This window comes from Dermacentor andersoni, chromosome 3 (genome assembly GCF_023375885.2).
Source record: "Dermacentor andersoni chromosome 3, qqDerAnde1_hic_scaffold, whole genome shotgun sequence".
Lineage (NCBI taxonomy): Eukaryota > Metazoa > Arthropoda > Arachnida > Ixodida > Ixodidae > Dermacentor > Dermacentor andersoni.
This window is the reverse complement of record NC_092816.1, coordinates 36,908,106-36,932,081: the sequence shown is the minus strand read 5'-3', so window position 1 is coordinate 36,932,081 and position 23,976 is coordinate 36,908,106. Positions and strand designations below refer to the sequence as shown.

The window sequence follows — 23,976 nt, the reverse complement described above, 5'->3', positions numbered from 1 at the left end:
GAAAAGGAAGGTATACAATCAGTGCATTTTACCGGTGCTGACATATGGGGCAGATACTTGGAGACTGACAAAGAATCTTGAAAACAAATTAAGTACCGCGCAAAGAGCGATGGAATGAATAATGCTAGGCATAACTTTAAGAGACGGAAAGAGAGCGGATCGGATCAGAGAGTAAACGGGTATAGACGATATTCTAATTGACATTAAGAGAAAAAAATGGCGCTGGGCAGGTCATGTAATGCGCAGATTAGATAACCGTTGGACCATTAGGGCGACACAATGGGTACCAAGAGAGAGGAAGCGCAGGAGAGGACTGCAGAAGACTAGGTGGTGCGACGAAATTAGGAAATTTGCGGGTGCTAGTTGGAATCGGTTGGCGCAGGACAGGGGTAATTGGAGATCGCAGGGACTTCGTCCTGCAGTGGACATAAAATAGGCTGATGTTGATGATGATAATTGTGCTTGGAAGTGAAGTGTTCACGGAGAGAACCAATTCGGTTTTGACGAATTCTGCGAGCACATTTTGAACTGGTGATGCGCGTTGCTTCTTCTTGCGAAAAACTGTAGCCAGGTGTCCCTTGATTAAAACTTCTTTCTGGGTGAGTTGGTTCGTACTTGACATAAAAATTGTAACAGCGCAAACACATGCAACCACAAAGTAACAAGGACGAAACACAAGCGCCGACTGTCAACTAAATTTTTTTGACGGAAGACGGACACCTTTATAAGGGGAAAGGCAGAAGTGAAAGGGGAAGGGAGTGGTACAATCGGGGAAAATGACATTGCGCATCGATGAACGAACGTGCCGGCAGTGAACGGAATCAGGCACAGGAAAACAAGAAAACTAGAAAGAACTTGAAAAAAAGTAGAAAAAAGGCGAGGGATACTAACATACAATCAAATCAGTAAGCGGTCGCTTCCAAAAATTGAAGCTCTGCAGCAAAAAGCGATACAGAGGGGGTGCTTACGCACTTGCTGCCATATTTCTGTATGTGAAACGCTTCCAAACTGACGCGCGCCGTCGCGTCGGCACTCTTACCGAGAATCTTCGTCTCTCCCAATCGAGCCTCGCAACCTGTGCGTTCAATCACGTGCGCGACCAAATGTGCGTACTTGTCCTTTAAATTACTTAAATTTCGGGCATGTTCCCCCAAGCGTTCATTAATGCAGCGGCCGGTTTGGCTGGATCTCTTTCCAACGCATCGCGGAAGGGCTTCAGAGCCGGCGGCGCGGTACGCACACTTCCCTATTCTAGACACATGTGGAAGTCACTTGCGGGAAACCATGAAATAGGTTGAGTTATGCTGATTTTGAAATTCCCGCTGATTAAAACATTAAAGAAAGGAAGAAAAGTGCTGAAAAAAAAAGATGCTCTCCTTACAAACACCCTTCGCAGAATTGTAACAGTGTTGAAGCGAAAGAAAATTTTTAATATTCACTTGATTTATGAACGTCGCCGAGCGCTTTGATACAAAAGACGACACTTTCGGCCTTTAACATATAAAGCTACAGGGGTGGCTACATTGTGCAACATGGCGGCGCGCAGCTCAGGTAAGCGTGGATATTTCGTGCGTCGCCAAATCAACATTTTAATTTGGCACACTGACTTGTGAGGTCTGTTTTGTGGACAGATACAACTGCATTGAAATCTCTATTTTCGCTTAACTTGCCATAGTCGTGTACAGTGCCACGTAGGCTAACCTCGGCTGCGCGCACACGCTCGTGAGAGTCCGACAAGCTGTCAGCCGCCGTGAATTTAAGTTCGCTCTAACCGTGATACAATCATCGTAAACAGTCCTTTGATGTCAAATGTTTTTTAAGGCTAGAAAAGTCGTTATACGTGAAACTAGAGCCGCTTCCTTAAGTGAAACCCCTGTGTACCGCGCACGGCATGTTCTGTGAAATTTACTGGGCAAAGTGCGAAGTGTCAGTCGCGTCTTTCGATCTTTCCGCGAAATTATCGCCGCCCACGTGCATGTTTAATAGTCCTCATTTCTGCTTACTTCTGTAACACTCGCTATTTTATACCTGTCTTCATTTGTTGACTACAATTCAGATTAACAAATCGCTGCTCTCCTAATCTCATTTTTAGACGATGAGTCTGAACACAGTGCTGACGAACAGCGGCCGGCGCTCGCCAGTGGCTCCGATGACTCCGCAGCAGAAGGCAACGAGGCCTGGGCCGACGTGCTGGGCAAGCTCCTCCATACCAAGGCGCCCAGGACAAAGACTCCTATCCTTTTCAAAGCGAAGAAGGATGGACAACAGAGACGCCAAAAGCCGGCCACCGTCCTCGAAATTGTGGGCGATGGAGGAGAAGTGAAAGAACAGGAAACACAGAAACTGCCTGATGAGCCCGAGTTTCTGTCCAAAAGGGAACTTCGGGAAAGGAAAGAAAAGGTTCGACTCTCATTCTGGTTACAATTTTGTTGCGCGCTTGTTTATTTGCGCACGTGCATAACCGTGTCATGTGGCGAGTTTTCCAGTTGATCGTGAGTGTGTGTTGAAAACATTACAGGCAGTTCAAGACAGGTGCACTGAAAGATCAATAAAAGCCGTGTAGATTCCTTGCACAGTAGGAATAGATGTTATGCGAGGCATGTTGAAGGTAGCTGGCTGTCCAGCATTAGATGACAGCAGCAAGGCGGAGCCAGCAGTGGTGGCACGATGACTTACTTATTCTACTCCACTAAAGAAATGTTACAACTTGTTCTGTTACAAACTGGGCCAGTCTCAACAGCAGTACAATGTGAGAAAAACTGGCATGGCTCTTGCTTCTTGCTCTTGCTTCTTGCCTCTGCTGGTGCTGACCCGTGGGTCCCGTTTTGAGGAAGGAGGGCCTCCCCTTGACTCGCACAGTTCACGGGAGGTGGCCCCTGTCCCGCACACGTGTTTCTGTTTGCTCCCAACCCAGATCTCGATCGCTGCGCTGCCATGCACCGCCCGCACGTACCACATTTCTAGGTACTTTTCTGCCAAAGCGCCATGGCATGCGCCCTAGATCCTTCTATGTATTTGGTTTTGCGTCCCTGGCTATGCCAGGGTGCGCAGTGTGTTCGGGCCAGCCCGCATTTGCAAAGTTAAGGTGGTGTAGGTAAATTTTAATTCTGAATGCTTAAGCATTTGTATGCTTGCCCAACGAGAAAAACGTCCCTTCATCCGTCCCGTAATAAGACGACCGCTTTCGAGATAGCGCCCACAGTAGCGAATGAATTTGCCTTTGCCCTGCCTTCTGCTTCAACGGCAACAAAGCAGCGAAAACACAGTGCTGGCGGTACTCTCAGTTAACGCCTCATTCTGCAACTTTCGCACATCGCTTTGAAGTTAAGCGGGCACGCGTCTCTTCAAGACTATGTAAGCAGCAAGAACACAGCATGCGAGGCTATGAGCAGTTGGCACTCTTTTGTGGGCATCGCAGATCGCTTTCAAGCTGCGGCCCACGTGGCATTGCTTGAAGAAGCCGCCGCCTGAGTACGTTCATGGCTCAATAATAGTTAATTTTAGTGCGTCCAGGATTCCGCCAAGCGCGGGCGGTTTGCCGGGTGAACGGGAGCTTAAACGTGAGCGGCCAGATTGGTGGCGCCAGCTGTTGGCTCAAAGCTCAACCACACAAACATGGAGCCAATTGCTATATTCTGCTTAGCCGCTGGTTTAAATTATGGACAGGGGCGTAATCGTGTGGACAATTATGCAACTGCTGAAAATTTCCACCAGCAGCGAAGTAGGATATAGTAGCTTACTGCAATTTTATCTCTGTGTTTTTCTGGTTGAGTTCTACGCCACCAAGGCGGCTGCACCACTCCGGCCGCTCACGTGGCCCCCGCCCATCCGGTAATCCTCCCAAACCACCCCTGTTTGCCAGAATAGCAGACACGCTAAAGGTCTCCAATGGTTTCACACGGATGAATAAAGCACTAAAGAGCGATAACGGCTTATATAATGATTGGAACCGTCATCAGCGCACCTCGGGCCTCCACCAGCAGTACTTTGCTTGCGTCATCAATGCTGCTTGCACCGCCGTCGGCACCAGTTCGTGTCGCCACTGAGCTGTCGTTAGTAATAGCCTAACCAAGTTCCATAACATTGTTAATGACACCGGGCTGTGCGGAGATTGAGATAGTGGCACAATGCTTACGCAGAGTCTAACTCCCAGAGGAGTTTCTGCGTGATTTCTTTCTTGTTCTTCGACGTTTAATATGCGTCGTGTATGGCGCCAGCACCTTGCTATTGTTTCTGCTGGAAGAGAGATAGTGATGTCAAGAAGGAAAGGAAGCTTGAGCGCAGCGATGATGTGGCTCGTGATGCGAGAAACCCTCCATGCCCCACGATTATCCCAGCTTTTGTAGATTGAAGCACCTCACACACCACGACCAACTTCTTATCACATCCCTTTATCCCCTTATCCAAACTGAAATATTTCGTCCAGTGTTGCGTCAGCTTCCACACGCAACTCTTATTTCGAAACAGCCTAGACGGCTTGTTTTCAAAAACCTGTTTACTCTTAGTGACAGCTGGGTGAGCAGATGTGCGTCCAGGCATAACACCTCCCTAGTCCCACCAAGTGCCTACAAGGATCTAGGGCGCTCGCCGTGACGCTTTGGGAAAAAGTACCTAGAAACATGGTACACGCGAGCGGTGCATGGTGGCGCAGCGGTCGAGCACTGGGCTTAGGCATAAATAGAAATGTGCGTCCCGCACACGCACAGAGGGGCCCATGGGCCACCAGCCTGACCAGGAACCACCTGAGACACACATAGGAATTTGGGATCTACCCTGTGCTTTCCGATTAGGCATGGTTTTTCAATAATCCTATTTGCACTGGGTGATTCACATTAATTGTATCAGCATATAATCCCATTTGCACTGGGTACTTCACGCCAATCGTAATACCATCTCTGTGGGGGGAAAGGAAGATTCCGAATGCATAGGGGCTAGCTGGGTGAGGGATCAGCATTTCAGCAGTGGAATTTCCTTCCATGGTGACAAGCCCTTTGTTTGTAGCATGTAGATTCTCTGGAGTTGTTCATCAGGCTTCATGGCGCTCTTGTATGCCTTTTCACGCTGGTCTGGTTCGTGGTCCGGTTTGGTGAAACTGGACTTGCAGAGCAGTCCCGCTACATTTTGTCTCCTGTTTGGCAAGCAATCAGTCCAGAACAGTGCTGAACCCACAACCACAAAGCAAGCAAGTACAAGGCCACCCTCCTCTCAGGCACACGAGGCCTTACAAAAAAGGAAAAGGAAAGGAACTTGCCACTGCTTTCCTATTGCTTTCGCATGTCCTCCCCCTTAAACACTAGAAACAGCCATTTCCTAAAAGCTCCAAGAACTGATCACCAAAATCAGCTAACAATGAGCTGTACCTATGCGATAATAAAAAAAAACTGTGAAAAAGAAATTCCAACAGAAAAGTGACACGCATACCAGAGTGAGCATGAGGTTTTCGCTACACTAGAGACGGCGACTCAGACCATCTGCGTTTTCATTAAGTCCCCTTCATTCTTGAAACGGCCCCAAGACTGCTGTAAATCGCATCACATGGTACAGATAGGCTGAAAAAATTTTATAACTTGTTTATTTATTTTTTTCTTTAAGAATAGGGATTCTCTGCCGGTAACATGTCCCACATCCTCAAACTCTGATTTTCCGAGCTAACAATTCACCTACATGGCGCACAATTCCCAAATCGCCACAAAAAAACAAAACAAGGGCACATTTTGAACCAGGGAAGTGGTGACTGCTATAGATTGTTGTTTAAATTGTTTAAAAGCTGTCTTAGATGACCAGCGGAGCTGAAATAATAACACTGTTCTTGCATCATTCACATCTGTGTGTTCCTCCTTTTATGACTTGTGATTGCCATTTGTAATATGCAAGTCATCTGCGTCAATTTTTTGCCTTTTCAGAAGCGGCAGTGGGAGGAAATGAGTAGGACAAAACCGGTGCACGATGAAGTTGAAAAACGGTTAAGAAGCATTGCCACAAGGTGAGGAAAGTTTTGCACCAATGTTTCTTATCTATAATTGAATCTTGTCAACAAAAGCAGCACATAGTAATTTTTGGAACAAATGGATGATGTCCATTCGCCTTTAACACTGAGCACTTCCGTGCTGTTTATTGACTGCAATATTAAGTTAGGTTGAGATGTATTTCAGTGAATTAAAATCTAACTACAACAAAACTTTTGGCTATATAAAGACCTTGTTTCAGGTAATATATATGTAGAGCCGCCTCTATGCATAATTTTACCTTTCAAATATGAGTGGGTGCACCACAAAGCTTTTGGGAAAATAGCCATTCATGACAGCAAAGCTTAGAAAGCATGCTGCCATTACCACTCGCCAGAAATTATGCTATATTGAGCAGGTAAAGTTGAGTGCATGACAGAAGTCTTTATGGTCGGGCTTCCATCACACACACGACAGTTCCCCATGAGAGCCTTGTGGCTGAGCCAACACGTTAAAAACAATTTTAAATCCTTTTTTTTGGGGGGGGGGGGCTGGTGTCTTGACCCATCCTTTAAACATTTAGCAGGTAGCTTACTATCCAACATCGCTTGGGTTTCTGCAAACCATTACCAAACGAACCAAGATGTTTCTGTAAGGCGAGCAATCTGCCTTTTTCATGACATGATGGCGCGTGCACCCTGCCCTTGTGAATTACTCACAAAATGTTTTGGAAGGGACGCACGTGTGGTTGAGTGGCCTGAAATCGGGGGAAAGTCCCGGAAAGGAAAAGTACGGCTCGGACACGCACTGCGGCTAACACTCGATCCATGCACTGCGTTGGAACTCCACCGGTAGCTTGATCTACATTGGTAGACTGCCAAAAACGTGCGTAGTGTAAGACTGCAACTCCACTTTAAAACAGAAAGCAGCCAGGGTTTTGTCCAAATAGCATCGTGCACTACTTTGTCGCCGTATTATATTGATGGCTAACAAATTTACCGAAAAACCCCATCATTACTCTGCCGACTTTTCAAAAATACCACATTGCTGACGAAGTCTTCTTGCAGCATCGGCCCTCTCTTACTGGTGATGGCTGCTCCTGCATGATGTCATGTATAGCACGTAACACTGGGTCAATACGAGACCAACAAGACCCTGACGCCAATGATTGACAAACTATTCAGTGCAGTGTGTTGCTGAGACCATTTTGTCATAATAGGCTGACAACAACACAACTGACGGGCACGAGTTGTCGTAGCGCGACAAGCTTACTTGTTGACGGCACCAACAAAATCAGCATGCTGATCATGACCTCTCGACCAAACTCCGTGCGATCGGCCGTTGAACCGATAATGCAATAGCCACTGCCCCTTTGCTTGTATATATAATTATTCGTGCTTAAAATGTCGAAACATGACTTCGAAGTTGAAATGCCAATGCGTCAGTCATTTCAAGCTGTGCACAGTAAGTTTGAGCCAATGTTGATCCTGTTTAGTTAACATTTGGTTAGGCCTGGCCCCATCGGTTTCGTGCTTCTGCTACCGGTTGACGTGAACTTAAAGAGAGGCAGTTACGATGAAGGAAACTGATATTATAGTCCCGTTGTGGCCTTATAGTGATTTGATATTAACTACGCTTTACTTCGCACGGCGCATGCACAGGCAGGAGCGGCAACACAGTGCTGTGCCAGTATCTGTACGTCTCCTTTCCTGAAAGCTGCCGGTCGCATTCGCCACGTGGTCTGTACGTGTTGTTATGCTGACACATTTTTTTTTAATTCTGGAGAAGCACTGTTTACCTCTGCTTTAAACGGGAAACAAGAGACAGTTTATTCGGAACCGCAGCATAAACAACCGGCTCGTTAAGTTACCAACGGTGTCATCCGGTTTTCACGAGATAACTACACGGCCTATACATGAGTGTTTATGCCGAGCACACTTTTCTGTAACAATACTTTATGGAATGCGCAAACTGTAAGTATGATGAAGTTAAAGAAAAGTGAGAAACAGCAATAACAGCTATACTATGTGTCTGGATCACAGTTGCCGTTTAAGTGGCTCGGCCGTTTATATTGACTTGCCTTAGGCTAGAACAATGCAGCTTATATGTGCAAATAGTATGTAAGTTTTGCTATGTTTTGACATTGTTTCTTATCGGCAATGAGCCATTTTCACAATATTCGAAACTAACAATCATCTGTGGCTGTAGATGTTGATGTAAAGAAATGCACTGTTTTGGCAAATCCGACATGGAAGGCTGCGCTCGAAGGCTTCTTGAATATGGAAAATGCCTAAAGAATATGTAAAAGGAATACAAAAAGCTAGGTGCAAGAGCTGACATCAGTGGCAACAAACTCCAAGGCAGCCGCGTCGGCAGATCGAACTTAGCGTGCCTTTATCATCCACACTGTTGGCACAACAGCCCTTTCAGGCCTGCTCACCGAGTAGTCGGTGAGTGCTACATGACTTCCAGAAACGACACGCTGCCCCAAAGAAGCCATTAATAATTAATTTAGATCCATGAAATGCACAACTGACTTACACTTAACATGGGCACAGGTACCCAAATGAACTGCCGAAAGACACGGCACCATTCCAAAACATTTCCAGTGGCGTGCAGTAGAGGGCAGCACAGGAACATGAAAAAGGCGGATTATATTTTGCAGCGAATGCATACAACATGCTTGTTTGTTTTTTCATGGAGAACAGCATCATACCTAGCCTTATTAGTACTATACAATGTCAGCAAATTTCACTCTACGTGATGATGATGCTATATGTCGCATTTCCAAAACCAAAATTATGGCCAAAATTAAGAGGCCGTATGAATTTTTCCTGGCCTTTGTAATTTCCAAGTTTCATCCATTTATGTGCAACAAAGGTGTGGTAGAGTTCTTGCAATTCAGAAAATGTGTTGGTACTGCTTTAACTGCTCTGAGTCTATAGTCATCTCCTGAATTACCAGGCTATCGATATACGTATACATTTCCTATCTTCAGAACTGTCTCACCACTGGTAAGCATAAAATTTGTCATGAAAATAACAAAGTAGTTCTCCCTAAAAAAAAATTCGAGTGTTTAGGGCTAGAGATCAGGAGAAAAGCGGCTGAAGCATGGTTACGTTTGCTCAGATTTTGTGGCACCATGAGATAACTCTGCTTTTTCATACAGCAATCATTGGAATAAGTCTGGAATAAATGTATTTGCATTTTCAGAGGTGTTGTACAGCTATTCAACGCCGTTAAGACTCACCAAAAGGAAGTTGACGAGAAGCTCCGTGCTGCTGGCCAATCAGAGACCAAGAGAGATAAAGTGTTGAAATCTTTCAGCAAGGGTGCTTTTCTGGATATGCTTAAGGAAAACAAGGTACTGCAAAAAGATTGTTTTTTCAACATTCCTTGTACTGTGTGCAGCAATTTATCAGTAAACAAAGGCCTCATATTGCATCCTTGACTGTGACGTAACGTGTGATGCCTGTAAATTTGTGAAGGGGTTTTAAAACCTCCAATCATTAAACAATGACGTCATTGGCGTTGACATTTCTGGAATGAGGAAAGTTCAAGGAAATATAACCTTCAGCTGTGATTTTCGTCATAAGCCATCTACTATTTCCACATAACAAATGCGCAGCAAATTCAAGGTCAGATTGCAGCATGCCTGCTTTCAGTGCCAAGGTCGCTTGCTGCTATGCTCACTTTGAGGTCATCAGGTCATAGTGCTTGTTGCCTATATACCGTTGTCAGCAACAACTGCTAGAAAGAATTCCGGTTCTCCAATCTTCCAGCTGCCATGGGAGGAATGGTGGTTAGTACCAGGATTTATTTATTAAGCTTTACCTTTCTAATCCAAGCGCTCATACTTTTCTAAACCAGAATTGTTGCATGTGTAATGCAATATTTTGTTGAAAATGATCAATTTGCGAAAACTCGATGCCATTTGAAGAGAGAAGGACAAAGTTTAGGCAAATCTGTGCCTTGTTCATTCTCATGCTGACTGAACCACCATACTTGCAGCTTCCGTAGACAACCAGTGCCAGAGTACTCTCTAATAGTCTTTGTACAAAACTCAATCGTTGTACGACTTCATAGTTTCATAAGTAGCCTGTGTATTGCCACTGTTGCCTTGTCCAGAGACTTTCTACTACATACATAGATCTAGTAGCTTTTTAGCTTTCTTGGCGTAGAAAAGGCACCTTTAGAAGGTATTGTATGAATATTGTTTTTGCACAATACTACTACTATCAGATTCATGTGAATATATGTAAGAGACCTTAGTGGATTTTGAATATTGTTTTAATGGAATATTGCAGTTTAGCAGAATTTCAACAAGGTTATGCAGTGCTTGCCTTTGGTGACAGTGTGTGCAACATAAATTGTGCCAAAGTTTAAAAATATACCAGTCTCATGCAGCCAGACAGAAACAAGGTGTAATGTATTCCTTCATTTGGAGCAAGTCAGGCTATTCTTCTTATTTCACCTAACTGCATAATTAGTCATTTTAATTAATCAACCGCTCAAATATTCACAGCAAAATTGACAATGAGAAAGTCACCGACAGTCCTGAAAAATATCCGATCCACTCGTCTGCTGCTTAATATGTGGTAAATAAATGTTATTTCTAAGCTCAAGAGAGAGTCCACGGAATATGAAAATGTGTGACATGCCGCAAGCTGTGACAGTGGTGCTTTCACATGCGCAGTGCACGAACTCTCCTGTTTCTAGCCAGGCGTGATCCCAAGCAGGAATTCGTTTATCCACGAGTGGAGACTAGTTTTGCAAATATCTGAGCTTAGTTGTATGCAGTTATTTTTGCAGTTTTATAAGCATGGATATTTTGTTCTTTTTTCTGTCTGGGGTGTTGTAACTTGAGGTGGAAGTTATATACGAAAGAAGGCAGTATTTACTACTGTATTACCAGAATGCTTGCAAAACAATGTTGTGCACACGCAAGCATTATAAGACACATCGCTGAGTAGCTTTAAGCAGCATACAGCGCAGTCCACCTGTCTGACTCCTGTAAATTTTAAAATGTGTGAGCGTTGTGAACACGAATGCCTTCTACGTTTGTTTATTTACAGGAAAAATCGTCTGACAAACAGCAGTCTTGGGGAGTGCTTCGAGACGACTTCATGCTTGGTGCTGAGATGAAGGACTGGGATAAGGAGGAAGAAATAGCCTCTTAGCTGTTGCTTTTGTGACTAGCAGCAAATGTGACCACACACATTACACTCTGTATAAAGTCAGTTTCACATTCATAGAGTCTGTGCCACATGTTGTCTCTCTTGAACCACTATTTGTGCAGGTTAGGATCGACACATTGCAAGGCATATGACATGGGGGAGATGATTTAGACGCTGAATCTTGTTACAACACAAAAAATTACGTCAAGTCGGCACGCAGCCATTACACATGTGAAAAGCTGAGTCAAACACGAGGGAATCTAAAATAAAGCTACTCTATCTGGCAAGATCGCTGGGGCCAAGGCTGAAGACTTGCAGTGAAGGTGGTGCCCGTTGTTGTAGAACTGTCTGTTGTGGGGTGATGAGCAATGCAGGAGGAAGGAACAGCAGAACGGGCAAGAAAAGTAAGCTGTGCCAGGCTTGGCAGATGGCAGCGAACTCCAACTGAAGCCAGCAGCAGCCTCAAATAGGTGACAGCAACAAACTCGTACTGCTCCAACGTCACGCTTCTAATGGCGACGACCTGAAGTGCTCTCAGTTCTGTAGACAAGCCATCGGTCTTCAGAACCTTGGGCGTAGATGTGGGTTTGGCTGACCCTGTGGGCCTGGTTGCGTCCACCCAGTCCAGCGGCATTTGAACGGTCTCGCCCGACTGCTGTTCACTTTACGTGCCAAGAGTGATTTTTTTTCTAGTGCTACACAGGACTTTCACTTCTGTTTTGTTGTCCTCTTGTTGGCATCGGCTGCTTTGTCGTCTGCTATCCTAGCTGCCCTGCCTTCTGCCGTGTACTTCACACCATACTAAAATTCAGCCAGGACTACCTTTGTGTTTCTGTTCTGTCTTGGCTGGCTAACGCAAACATTCATGTCTCTCTTGTGTACTTTGCAATTACATACTTTTGTATCAGCATAGCAAATTGTATTTATTCAAAAGATTGTTAGCATAATGGCTTGGGCCAGCTGTAATCCTTTAACTTCATAGCGTAACATCACCCACTGGACAGTGTGTCCCTACTGTCCTGCTGCATTATAGTAACTTATTGTATTTACAGAGAAGGACAAAATGTGGGAAAGAATGAGGAAGTCTGTAGCCATCGTTACTGCTTCACCTCAATTAGGAAGTTATTGAAGAGAAATTCATTACTTCAAACCTGACACTTGTGTGTATCAGGTAATATGCTTGATTACACATCATGCAACACGCGCATCAAAAGACAACTTCTGAAGGCAAATGAGTGTTGGACTGCATGGTTTATTTCATATACTTGCTCTTTATCTTGTGCACTTGCAGAAATAGGTGAGGGTGTAGAGGTCATAGCAGTGGATATATATGCACTTGTAGAACTAAGTGGTTTTATAAAACGTGCATTAAATGAAAGCCCTAGACCTCTAAACCCCAGAAAGAAATAGTTACAAGCCTCGGAGTGCCATTAATAATTAAGTATAATAACTTTCCTACAGCCAGCTTTGGCATCATTCCCAGGAGGATACTGTGTCGTGACATTACGACACAGTGTGTAAAAGCAGCATGTCGGGACATTTTGACACACGCTCCAACTAGGTTGATCGACTGCTATGCTCCTGCACCGGTCATCGCAATGAGTAGCAGCATACAAGGCAACCAAGCAAGTCGGAACAAGTGTCAAAACGTTTCAATGTCCTACTACCACATGACCACACGTGCCCATGTCACAATACAGTATCCTCCTGGGAAAGGAAACCGTAACTGGCTGCAGAAAAGCTATTATAAAAAATGATGGGGTTTTACATGCCAAAACCACTTTCTGATCATGAGGCACGCCGTAGTGGGGGACTTCGGAAATTTGGACCACCTGGGGTTCTTTAACATGCACGTAAATCTGAGTACACGGGTGTTTTCGCATTTTACCCCCTTAAAAGCTATAACACTAAGTTATATACAACACTCTGAGGATTGTCGCTACATTTTCTAGGGTTTATAGCTCTGGGACCACCAATTAATGGAAAAAAAAATGAATAGTCAATATTATGTCAGTACCCCTCTAAGTTTGAATCAATTACAACTAGTACTTTTCTTTTTCTTTCGATATGCCTTTGCCTCTTCATTTTGTGATAACAGTCATTTGTGTGAACCCAGTGGCTGCATTGCGATGGGGGCGAAACACAAAAATGCTCATGTCCCGTGCAATGGGGGATGTTAAAGGTCCCCCGGTGGTCAGTATTGATCCGGAGTGCCCGACTATGGTGTTCCCCATAATCAAATCGTGGTTTCGGCATGTAAAACCCCAGAATTCAATTCAATTTGTGTGATGCATTTGAATGCTTGATCAGATCTGTGTAACACCATGTGATGGCTAATAAAATTTTCTAATTCTGCAAGCTGTAGGCATGGCATACCATAGCATTTAGGTAAAGTTTCACATTAACTGGACTGTTCTTGCCAGAGGTTCTGGGTGCATCTAAATTTTTTGCAGAAGTGGGTGCACTTTTTATTTCCATTAAGCACCATTTTTATTTCACAGGTGATAATTAAACATGTTGAGTTTATCAGCATTGATTAGACGTATGATATTTATGGGTATTGTTAGTAACTCTGCATTTTCTTTTTTTTTTCCTTCAAAGAGTTGTGGCATTGCCCATGCTAGCCAACCTTTTATGCGTGACTTCCTCGGATTGTGGAGAACCGCAACGCCACTGGATAATGAAGTTGTTGGTTTCATTTTATAACGATAAGCATAGTCATATTCACTTCGACAGTAAAAAACCACTGCACAGAGCAAGCCACTTAACAGTTCCTGCAAGTTTCATTTTTTTCACTCCATGATGCACTTTATCAAGCTTCAAATGTTTGGGCAGCCATTCAGCTAAAAGCACCCGTGTCCTGAAGTGCTTGATCGCATAATAGTGCAGCACATGTTTTGCAAATGATTTAGATGAGGCTTGCAAAAATTTGCCATGTGTGTATTACTGACACTTCTGTAGCCGACGGTGTTGAAGGCATTTCAGATTTGTTCTCATGTTCAGTCCACAATACTGGTGCAGAAATGTTGGTCGCCATTTCGTAACAGTGGGATGCTACAAGTGCTTGTCATAGGCACTCTGTGACCTGCTAGCACCCTGGTCAGCACGGATACAGCAGTGACCTCCCCGGAAAGATGCTTAATTGTCCCGGGTTAAATCCTGGGACCATGATGAAGTTTTTTCAACTGCAAAGCTTGCTGAGAAACCCTTACGAGCTTCCTTTGTAGCTTCATGCTAGTGTCAAGTAGAACATCATTTTCTCTTTCATGATACTTCCTCCACCTTGCAGGTTCTGAAAGAACTGAGTTGTGAGAGATATTAAGCGTGGAGAGACTGTAGGATTTCAGAGTAGCATGAACATATATTATGACCAGCCTGTTCCATGTGCTGAAATGAGAAGGCAAAGAAAACAGTGTCCTACAAACTGACTTTTGTGAGCAGCATAACTGAAAGTGCTGAAAGAAATCTGACACTATGGCTGAATACAGGGATTTTTTTTGCAATCGACAAGTCTCATAGTTATTCCCTTTAACTGAGCAAGAAAAAAGAAATGTTAAATTTCCAAGCAGTCTGTAACAGTACTCAGTAAAACCAAACATCGCAGTTTTGTTCACATATATTGGTAGAGGCTGTAAATACGAATATTAGGCTGCATTGTGAGACTGTGCAGATATTCAGCTTTTTCTCAGACTTCGTGTCATGCAAAATATTGTGGTTGACTGTATGTGACTGCCTGCGATGCCCTAAATAAACATTTACAGCCTTTACTGCACACATTTACATTTGCAGGTGTAATACTGGTAATACAATGGGGTAGAGCGAACAAGTTATGATGAAATATGAATAAGCTATGATGACTCGAGTTTATAGTGTAATTACTAGCCCGCTGTTATGTGCGGGCAGGAAGACGGGAAGAAGTCGCGAAGGTCAAGTGCCTGTGCAGTGCCCCTTGCCTTTCCATGAAAAGTCACATCGTACAAGACGCCAAGTTGTGAACCTCGTCTGCTGGAGATCTTTTGTGTTGCTTCATAGTAGAATAAGCTCAGATGGTAGAGCGGATGGCCCGGAAAGGCGGTAGTCCCGGGTTCGAGTCCCGGACCAGGACGAATTTTTCTTCAACTGTGAGGCTTTTCTTTCGAGGAACCTGTACGGATTCCCTCTGTAGCAGTTGCTACGAACGGGTGGATGTCTGATTTTCCCTTTATTATTATGAGTAGAATAACATGCGCACACAAGCAGGAGACACGCGCTCATTCATTATAATAATTAAAAAAAAAAATGTCCGACAGTTACGATACTCCCTAATGCGAAATTCGAGCGCAGTTCGATACGTGTTTTCATTTCGCGATGCATGGAGGCAAAGAATTAGAGCCCGACATCATCGCACCGACTGGCAGTGGACCTGTGGGCCAATGCAGTCAGCGCCTTCGCAGAGGGAGGGGCAGCATAGGAACGCTGGCATGATCGGTATAGAGAAAGAAATTTCAACTATGTGATCGGCATCGGAGCCGGCTGTGGAAGACGACAACGACGAACGGACGAACGAACGCGAGCGCGTTCGCACGGTCACGCCGAGGGACGCCGACGCATTCCTTTTCCTTATTCCTAAAAAGGACAAATAATTCTGGCACAGGGAGAAGTACGTTGAGTGGCTAAAATGTATAGGTAAGGCTTAAGAGGAAGCTTTAGCTCGGGTGCTCCTATCTAAATACATGTAAAAGGAGAATTCGTTTTTCTCGGCAACCACTGCACCAAATTTGACGGGGTTTGCTGCATTTAAAAGAAAAACTTAAAATCTAGTGACTGTTGGTTCCGAATTTTCGATTTAGGTTGTAATATTTTAATAAAAAATTGGCGAAAATCGCAAATTTTCAGAAAACGAAACTATCAAGTTTACAACTCCGTAACCCAGCAAGAAAAAAATGATATTGCAATTCTGTGAATTGTATCTGATAGCACATCTAAAGCGGACAAAAGTGGTATGTTACACATGAACCTCAAAAAATATGTCAATGTGTTATTACAACTTTTGCAAAACCCTCGTAACTAACGTAACAAATTCACGCAACATGTAAAATGACATATCAAATTTGTCCGCTTTGAATGGTCTAATGGATGCCGTTTACAGAATCGCGATATCTGTTTTTGATGCAGAGCTATTAGTTTGTAAACATTGTGCTTCTATTTTTTTCGAACTTCTGAATTTTTGAAAATCTTTTTAACAAAATTCAAGCCCTAAATCAAAATTCCGCTTCCAACAGTCACTAGAATTTAACTTTCTCTCTCAAATGCAACAAATTTCATTAAAATCGGTCCAGGGGTTATCTCAGAAAGACGTTTTTGCGTTTTTACATGTATTTGAATAGGCGGCGTCGGAGTTGGGCCCGAGCTAAAGCTTCCTCTTAAGCGGCTTTGGAAGGATAAATTTAAACAAGCCGCGCTTAAGAGACGACTACACAACATATTGTATGAAACCATGTATGAAACTATGACTGACAAGCTTGACTAGACTGTAAATGCTTTTTTTCCTGTCCTACAACGTTAAAATCATGGAATTTCCTTCCTCCGTGGTTAAAGGCAAACTAGAGTAAAGGAAAGCTATGAGTGGAAACATTTCAGTTACCGTAGTTAAACTAGACAAAATTGAGCATTTTATCACTCACATTTTTTCACTGATGCTTTTTATTTGTACTGAAGTATTTTGTTTGGTATTGATTTGTAATGCAAAATCTTTGTAAAGTTTAACGGCATGATTGTCACGACCTTTGCATAGCGCAAGTGAAAGTTGTCGCTGCTCTTTCGTTACAACGAGCGGAACCTGTGTGGCCAGTTTCGGAATCGAGGGAACTGAGCAGGAAAAGTGCACCGTGATTTTGTTTTTGCTTTGGTGCTGCAAGATTGCCACGGTCTAAGCGGAAATATAATTAAACTCTTTCCCATGCGGTTCGCACAGTGTGACACAAGTTAATACGAGGCGCAAAGCGCAACGACTGCCCGCTTGTCATGTCGTCTCAGGATGAGAACTCCGATTCTCTGCTCGAATACATGCCATCGTTTCCACCGGGACCCTTGGACAGCTACAGGAAACTGGCCTCCTTTGACTGGCGAAAGTTGAAAGTGGCCCTAGAGGGCGAAGACATTATACGTTTCAAGGTATGAGGCATGCAGTGATTGGCGATTGGTGGGTTGGTGCCAGTGCACGCGTATCTTCGCGCTATGTCTGATGCAGTTGTCAAGGTTCCGCAAAGTTATTGCACCAACTACTTCGTTAGCTATGAAACGTACTACCAGTGTAGATAACGCACGAAGCAGACAAGAAATATTATTGTGTTATAATGTGCATATTCTATGCCATTAGAAGCATTGGCGATCGTTTTCCTCTTGTTCATCTGCATAGCATTGTTGCTTTAGGGGGCGGCAACGAAATTGCCTGCCTCACGTCGTCAATGAAAGTGGAACGTCAACATCTTTCTCCTTGGATTTCGGATTGTATTGTAAATAATAATGCTAACAATAAAAAGGAACTGCAGCAACGATCGCAGTTCGAACGACATGATGCGATACCAGAGACCAGAGATTAAAAAAATATGGACATGAAACGAAGGCGACGGAACACGCCGTGATGTGACGCCGTTCAGTCATGTCACATGACATCACCCTATAGCATCACCCAACGCTATAGTTTAAACCATAGAGTTTCTCACTATATTGAGAAACTCTATGGTTTAAACCACATCAAGCCGAGTCAGTGCCTGCCCAGTGCAATGTGATAGAGTGAGAGTTGTTCGCAGTTGTCAAATATCGACTGCTGTGCTTACATAGTCGGCGTTCAGTACCGTTGACGCAATGCTGACGAGAATCGCTTATGCATATGAAAGACGGTGCAATTAGAGGGGAGCTTAAAGCCCGTCGTATTATTTGTGCGAGAGCTTATTATTTCTGAACTTTTCCTCGCATGCTTTACCTTTGCATGCACGCTGTGTTTAACGAAACCCGATAAAGGCGCTCATGTGCTCAGAAGTTTTGCACTTCCTTGATATTTTTCTTACAATATAGCACAGCGTGTCAGCTGCGTTGTAACGGCTAGGGGAACTCCTGAAGCGAACGAGCTGGAAATCGCCTTGCGCACCCGCGCATAACGTCGCCGAACCTGCCACTGACACGCCGTGCGGTCGACGCACACGCGATATTATTAAAAATTGCAAGGGTGTACATGCGTAGTGTCATTGCGTGTAGGGCACAGGTGTCTGTGTGCATAATGTGTCATGTTAGCCTTCTCGCGAATTTTTTCTCATGTTATCAACTAAATGTTCAAAACTCATCTTTCCAGTGGCCCTGTCCAGTCATAAGGATTCATCTACCATAACTATGTTCGAATGCAAGCTCAGCGATTTCCTTCAACTTTTGTAACCTTTAATTTGCTTGCTACTGTGTAAAGCTGATTACTACCGTCAAAACTGTTGTCAATTTCAGTTACCAATTGCTGTCGTAGAGACCTTGATAATGGGACTTTCTTTCTCATGTAGTGTTTACGTTATGCACACTTATGGCATGCAATAAAATTATTTGATTTGATGAGCAAACAAATTAAATCAACTTAGCAACTTATCATATCGACCCAGTACAACCATTCACTGGATTACGCCATAGCTTATTTCACCATAAGGAACTCAGACGTTATGCGGGGCTCAGAGGAAAAGTTTCCTTGTTGGAGCATTGAGACCAGGTTGAAGCTTTCCTTGTTTGCTCACTGTTCATCAATTCCAGCCTGTGCCTTTCCTGTAACGACCTGTGTAGTGTTTCAGCACCTTTAAAGGGACTGAACTGATCTTTAAGGATCCAGTTTTCTTATGACGCAACGAAAACTCACCTTCGGTAGTGTTTACGCCTGCAGCGGCTACTTCTAAAAGTGCATGGATATTTTGTAAGCAGAATTTTTTTTATCTGAGCAGCCACTAAAAAAAGAGAGTCCCTCCTCCAGCAATGCTGAGAAGTGAGAGCACTAGTGCTACCCCGTCTCGCAAATTGTGAAAGCACATTCTGCCATCGTTCTGGTTTCACAGGAGCAGTGAGTGCAGCCGTGGTTAAACACCTATATTTTGACCTTTACAACCATTTCTCAAAATAAAATGCTCATACAATAAGTTTGTGTCGTTGTACATACCTTTCCTATATTCGTACTGCATTGTTCCTCAAATACGCACCCATGTCTATCCTGGCTGCCCCCGCGCTGTTATTTTGTTGATAGACGAGCCAAGCCAACTCATTGAAAGCAGAGGCAGCACCACTTTTCCGCTCACTAAAAATGAAAGCTTATCTGCAAATTGTAAGGTAGAAAAAAAAATTTTTGTAGAACAATGTGCACTGCATCTCGTACTAATAAAAAGACCAGGAACTGCGTGCACTAGTAGAAGGTCACTTGATAGGTCACTTATGCATCTTCATGTTTTTGCCACAGAGGGTGCCAAACATAATTTCTCACCAATTTCAGCGAATAATTAACAATATAAATTCATGTTTAACGAGACAAAGCGGGGCCATTAGAATAGGCAATCTTTCCGCAATCAGGGTTATCTCAATTCACGTTCACTGTTTGCCTGTCCCTTTAATTTGTTTCATTCTATACGTTTATGTCTGGTGCACTTAAAGGCAGCTTTAGGCTCACTTTATTTCAAGAGCTCTAAAGAGAGAGAGTGATGGAGGGAATGACCGGGAGGCTAACTATACTTTGTCTAGTTTGTTACCCTAAACAGGGGCAATGGGAATGGAATCCAAGTTATGTGCATGCGCTGGACTATGCCCAGCATTTCTGGAGTTAGTGAGGTCAAGTCTGTCACCTTCAGGTGTTTTAGAACGGCTTGTGTGCTTTCTGCCCTGATGAGCTGTGAGGCGAGCCTCCCAAAATCACGTGCTTCGATAAAACGCCGATTGTTTAGTCTGATCCAGGCGTACTTGGTGTCTTAACGTCATTTATTGAAGTAGTAATAGTAACAGATCACTCGGTGCAGATTTGGAAAGATCTGTAAAAGGTTTACTAGAGAAGGGCATTTGATACAGTTGACCTTGTTTAATTCAAACATCTAGGGTCCACAGCTTTGGAACTAAGCTTTGAAACTCTAATCTTTGTACCCAGGCCAAGGTATTCAAGACCCTGGAGAATGACCCTCTCTTTGCACGCCAGCCTTTTGATGACATCACCTTGGAAGAGCACCGTCACTTGTGCTTCCAGCGGATGAAGCGCATCTTCGAGTACCAGTTCTACTCACAGGAGGAGTTCTTCCAGAATCCGTTCCTCTCATCTGCATGCAACAACTGCATCGGGGCCTATGACTGGTCACTCTCCATAAAGAAAGTTCTCTGTTTTGATGTAAGTGGGCATTTTTGTTTTGTTTCATGTCATTCTATTTTCATTAAGACAGAGTTTGCATTTTTGCACTTCATGCTTATAGTTCCTCACATGGAATAGGCTTACAGGTTTTGTTTTCAATCCCATAAGAAAGCTTAACCCTTTCAGTACCACCAACCTGCCGGTATGTTTCCCGCTCTCTCCAGTCGGATGTGCTCAGTAACACAAATTTGGCAAGCTCTGAGGTAGTCTCGCCATCTGTTGTGCATTTCTAGAAGCATATTTTCTGATCTCAGTGGGTTTGCTCATCCTGGGTATTTGTTAGCACGCTGCGGAATGTGTTCCTTTGTGGGCATGGTTGCGCCACGCAAAGTGCACATTCACCAATGAGAAGGGCGGCTCCTGGACTTTGTGCTCCACTACCATTTTGATTCTCCGTACATATATTTGCACCATAGCACAAGCACCACTCGTGTGTGTTCCTGCCATCTGTGCTACGTCTATTGCAGGGTGTTTTTCTTTTCTTTGACCCGGACACAGTGACGCTATTGTGGAAGCGTGCGCATTAGTACAAAACTACGTAGGATGTAGAAAACGAATGTAGGAATGTGAGGACCATACTAACAGTGCATCTGCCATTATCTGTGTCATTCTTTCCCTTCTGAATAACTGAATTTCTACCGTTGTGTTTGTTCTAGAATATCCGAGAAAAAGATCCTGCACTGAAATGGTTAATGGTTGTATCTGACACCTTGTATTTTTTTGTTTCAAGGCATATGCTACCTTTCTTCCTCACCGTTCTTGTTAGTGCGATAAAAAGCGTTATGCACATGTTTACACTACAACCTATGAGAACTAGATGTTGCATTGAGTTTAAACTTGAGGGAATAGAAAGTGCTATATGGGTGACGCAGGCAGTTTTGAAGTGTATGTGTTGATTGCGAGATTTTGAAAAGTTTTACTATAATATGAGCACATGAAAGCAACAACTTTACTGAAACTTGAGTTGTGATTCTCCAAAGTCAGACAAGTCTTGTGTTTTTTTTTTCTTTTGCTCAGATGTTCATTGGAGCTGTGAGGGGACTGGGCACAAAGAGGCACATGAGGATGTTTCATGAAATACTCAAGTTTGAGGTAAGTCTACTCGACCTCTGCTACCTGATAGGTTTAGTTAGCTTTTGTGACATTTTATACGTGCCTTTTACTTACTAGGCAGCTGGATGTTTTGCACTGACTGAACTCAGCCATGGAACGAATACAAGAGCCATGCGTACAGAGGCATTATATGACCCGAACACACAGGCAAGTGACAGCATCTTACCTGTCCTTTCTTTTTAGAGGAAATAGCCGGTATCGTCGAACCTCGTTATAGTGAAGTCACATTTGAATGAAATTCCTTTGTTGTATTTGTCCGATATTCTTTATAAGCATATATTTATTACAAATGGATATAGGCGAGACACATTTTAGATTTTATTTGGTATATGAGTGTTCGTTGGAGCTGGATTTAACTATTATTATATTGCATTGATCACATTACTTACTGTGTTATGTTGCAGTTTTAATGGTCAATTCTTGTAGTTGGGGCCTTTCATTCTCAGCTCCTTATATCTGTTGTTGACCTCACGGTATGGTGCTTAGAGGCTGAACATTTCATACAACTGAATGTTTGGAAGCTCTCTTTTTAGTGAGCTCACAGCATAGCTTTGGGGGCCAAATATTCGGAGGGTTTATAAGTGCAGTGTTCTGTCTGTTGACCTTGTAGAAGGACACAGAAAAAACCAGTGTGTCAGCTTAGGAGACTGAGCACGCATCATTCTTTTGTTAGCGGTCTGTAGAGTTGCGTAGCTGCATAGAGAGACCACGAGAGGTGCATAGAGAGACCAACTGTCACAGAGGACTGAGAGCATTATGTAAAAGGAGTCTGAGGAGGCATCCTAAAATGACAGTAAAGGCCAATGCGGTCACACTGCACTGTACCATCCATTTCCGAAACTCTTATAATTTGTTTGACAAGAAAGTTAGATTTCAAGGTGAAAGTGCATTTGACAACATTGCTTTTTTTCCTTGATTGCCCTCACAGCCTAATGCACCACTAGTGCCACTGACAGTAAGCCACTGCACTGATATCATTGCCTTGTATTGTTGGGTTTCTTCTTGGGCAAGTGTGTGAAAAATTGCCACTTTGGGTTTTCCACGTTGAGTTTTTTTAATTTCCTGGATGCAGCGTGACTTTCTAAAGGACGCTTAACTGTCCTCGTGCACTGGTAGCTTCAATACGTGTCACTTAATGAGAGTTGCGTAGGGAGTTCAAAACATGCATAGGGATGTGCATGGCATACACATTCTTTCCTACCATTCCAAACCTCTGCCTTTAAGCCCTTCAGAAGTGGTCCATGGTGCATCTCACAAGGGTATTCGCCAACCTAGTTTTTATATAAACATTGCAGTCTCACACCATATAAGGTCTCGGCTTCCAAAAGCTTTCAGAGGCTTTCAGAAGAGCTGCTTGGCTGCGCGGCGGTCTTTCAAATGAAATAAGTATGTTTTTATCCAGCAGTTCTTTTCTTTATCTGATAGAAAGCAGCTTAAAATACCTGTAGATGGAAACACGAGGAAAAAACTCCGACTTCGAGTTTTTAATGTTTGGCCTCTTTGTGCAGGAGTTCATCTTGAACACTCCTGACATCGAAGCCATCAAGGTCTGGTCGGGAAACATGGGCCAGACGGCTACGGATGCCATAGTGTTTGCTCAGTTGCTGACCGCTGATCGGAAGAACCGGGGCCTGCATGCTTTCATTGTTCCCATCAGGAACCGCAAGACTCTGCTTCCATTCCCGGGTGTCCTTGTGGGTGACATGGGTCCCAAGCTGGGCCTCAATGGCATCGACAATGGGTGGGTAGTAGCATTCTGCGTTAAGAGCCATCCTCGTGACTGCGCGGTCCGCATCATCTTTTGCAAAGAAAATGTGTTACATGGCAACAAAATCCTATCTTCGTTGGGAGATATAGCGACGTCAATATGCTCTCCTTTCCTCCCCTTTGGCCAAGGGACATCTTGTTTGTGAGGAAGTTGCTCAATGCATGTGGTGTCCCAGCTAATACACAGCAAGTTTTAATAAAAAAATGAAGCCTTGTGTGCGGATGAAGCCGATTGTATACTCTCAGCAACCTACAGAAGAAGCTGACAGTATATTTTTGTCCTTGTTAACCCCTTCTGTGCCATATATAAGCTGGATTTATCCACGCATTAATAGTACAATCAACCAAGGACAAGCTCGGCTTGTTAACGACACTTTTCATTTTCTAGCAACGCTGTGGACAAATTGGTTTAGTTTCAATGCTCAATTGTGTTTCTGGTAGATGGTAGCACACAATCGAAGCAAGAGTGAGTTTATTCTGGTAGAGCAAGTAAAACAAGTTGGCAACTGGGGTCTTTAAACATAATGACTATTTTGGTCAAAATTCAAGATGATAGCGTGGCGTGGAAGGATTGAATAATTAACTA

The 23,976-nt window shown here is 43.7% G+C and overlaps 2 protein-coding genes across 5 annotated transcripts in view; both read left to right on the top strand.

The window, feature by feature from the left end:
• Window positions 1–11,201, top strand: part of LOC126517695 (RRP15-like protein) — a 43,792-nt gene extending 32,591 nt beyond the window's left edge. For 2 of the 3 annotated variants that reach the window (XM_055064655.1, XM_055064662.1), the window contains exons 2-5: window positions 2,093–2,400; window positions 5,904–5,983; window positions 9,159–9,309; window positions 11,021–11,201. In XM_055064655.1, the coding sequence (XP_054920630.1) occupies window positions 2,093–2,400; window positions 5,904–5,983; window positions 9,159–9,309; window positions 11,021–11,125 (644 nt within the window). In that variant the 3' untranslated portion in view covers window positions 11,126–11,201. Of the gene's footprint in view, window positions 1–1,497; window positions 1,552–2,092; window positions 2,401–5,903; window positions 5,984–9,158; window positions 9,310–11,020 lie in introns of those variants that run through there. The other variant, XM_050167491.2, reaches the window with a different exon arrangement.
• Window positions 11,202–16,919: 5,718 nt separating this feature from the next.
• Acox3 (Acyl-CoA oxidase 3) overlaps window positions 16,920–23,976 on the top strand; it is a 37,574-nt gene continuing 30,517 nt past the window's right edge. The window contains exons 1-5 of one of the 2 annotated variants that reach the window (XM_050167499.3): window positions 16,920–17,275; window positions 20,256–20,489; window positions 21,528–21,602; window positions 21,681–21,770; window positions 23,132–23,364. In XM_050167499.3, the coding sequence (XP_050023456.1) occupies window positions 17,126–17,275; window positions 20,256–20,489; window positions 21,528–21,602; window positions 21,681–21,770; window positions 23,132–23,364 (782 nt within the window). In that variant the 5' untranslated portion in view covers window positions 16,920–17,125. Of the gene's footprint in view, window positions 17,276–17,837; window positions 17,897–20,255; window positions 20,490–21,527; window positions 21,603–21,680; window positions 21,771–23,131; window positions 23,365–23,976 lie in introns of those variants that run through there. The other variant, XM_055064694.2, reaches the window with a different exon arrangement.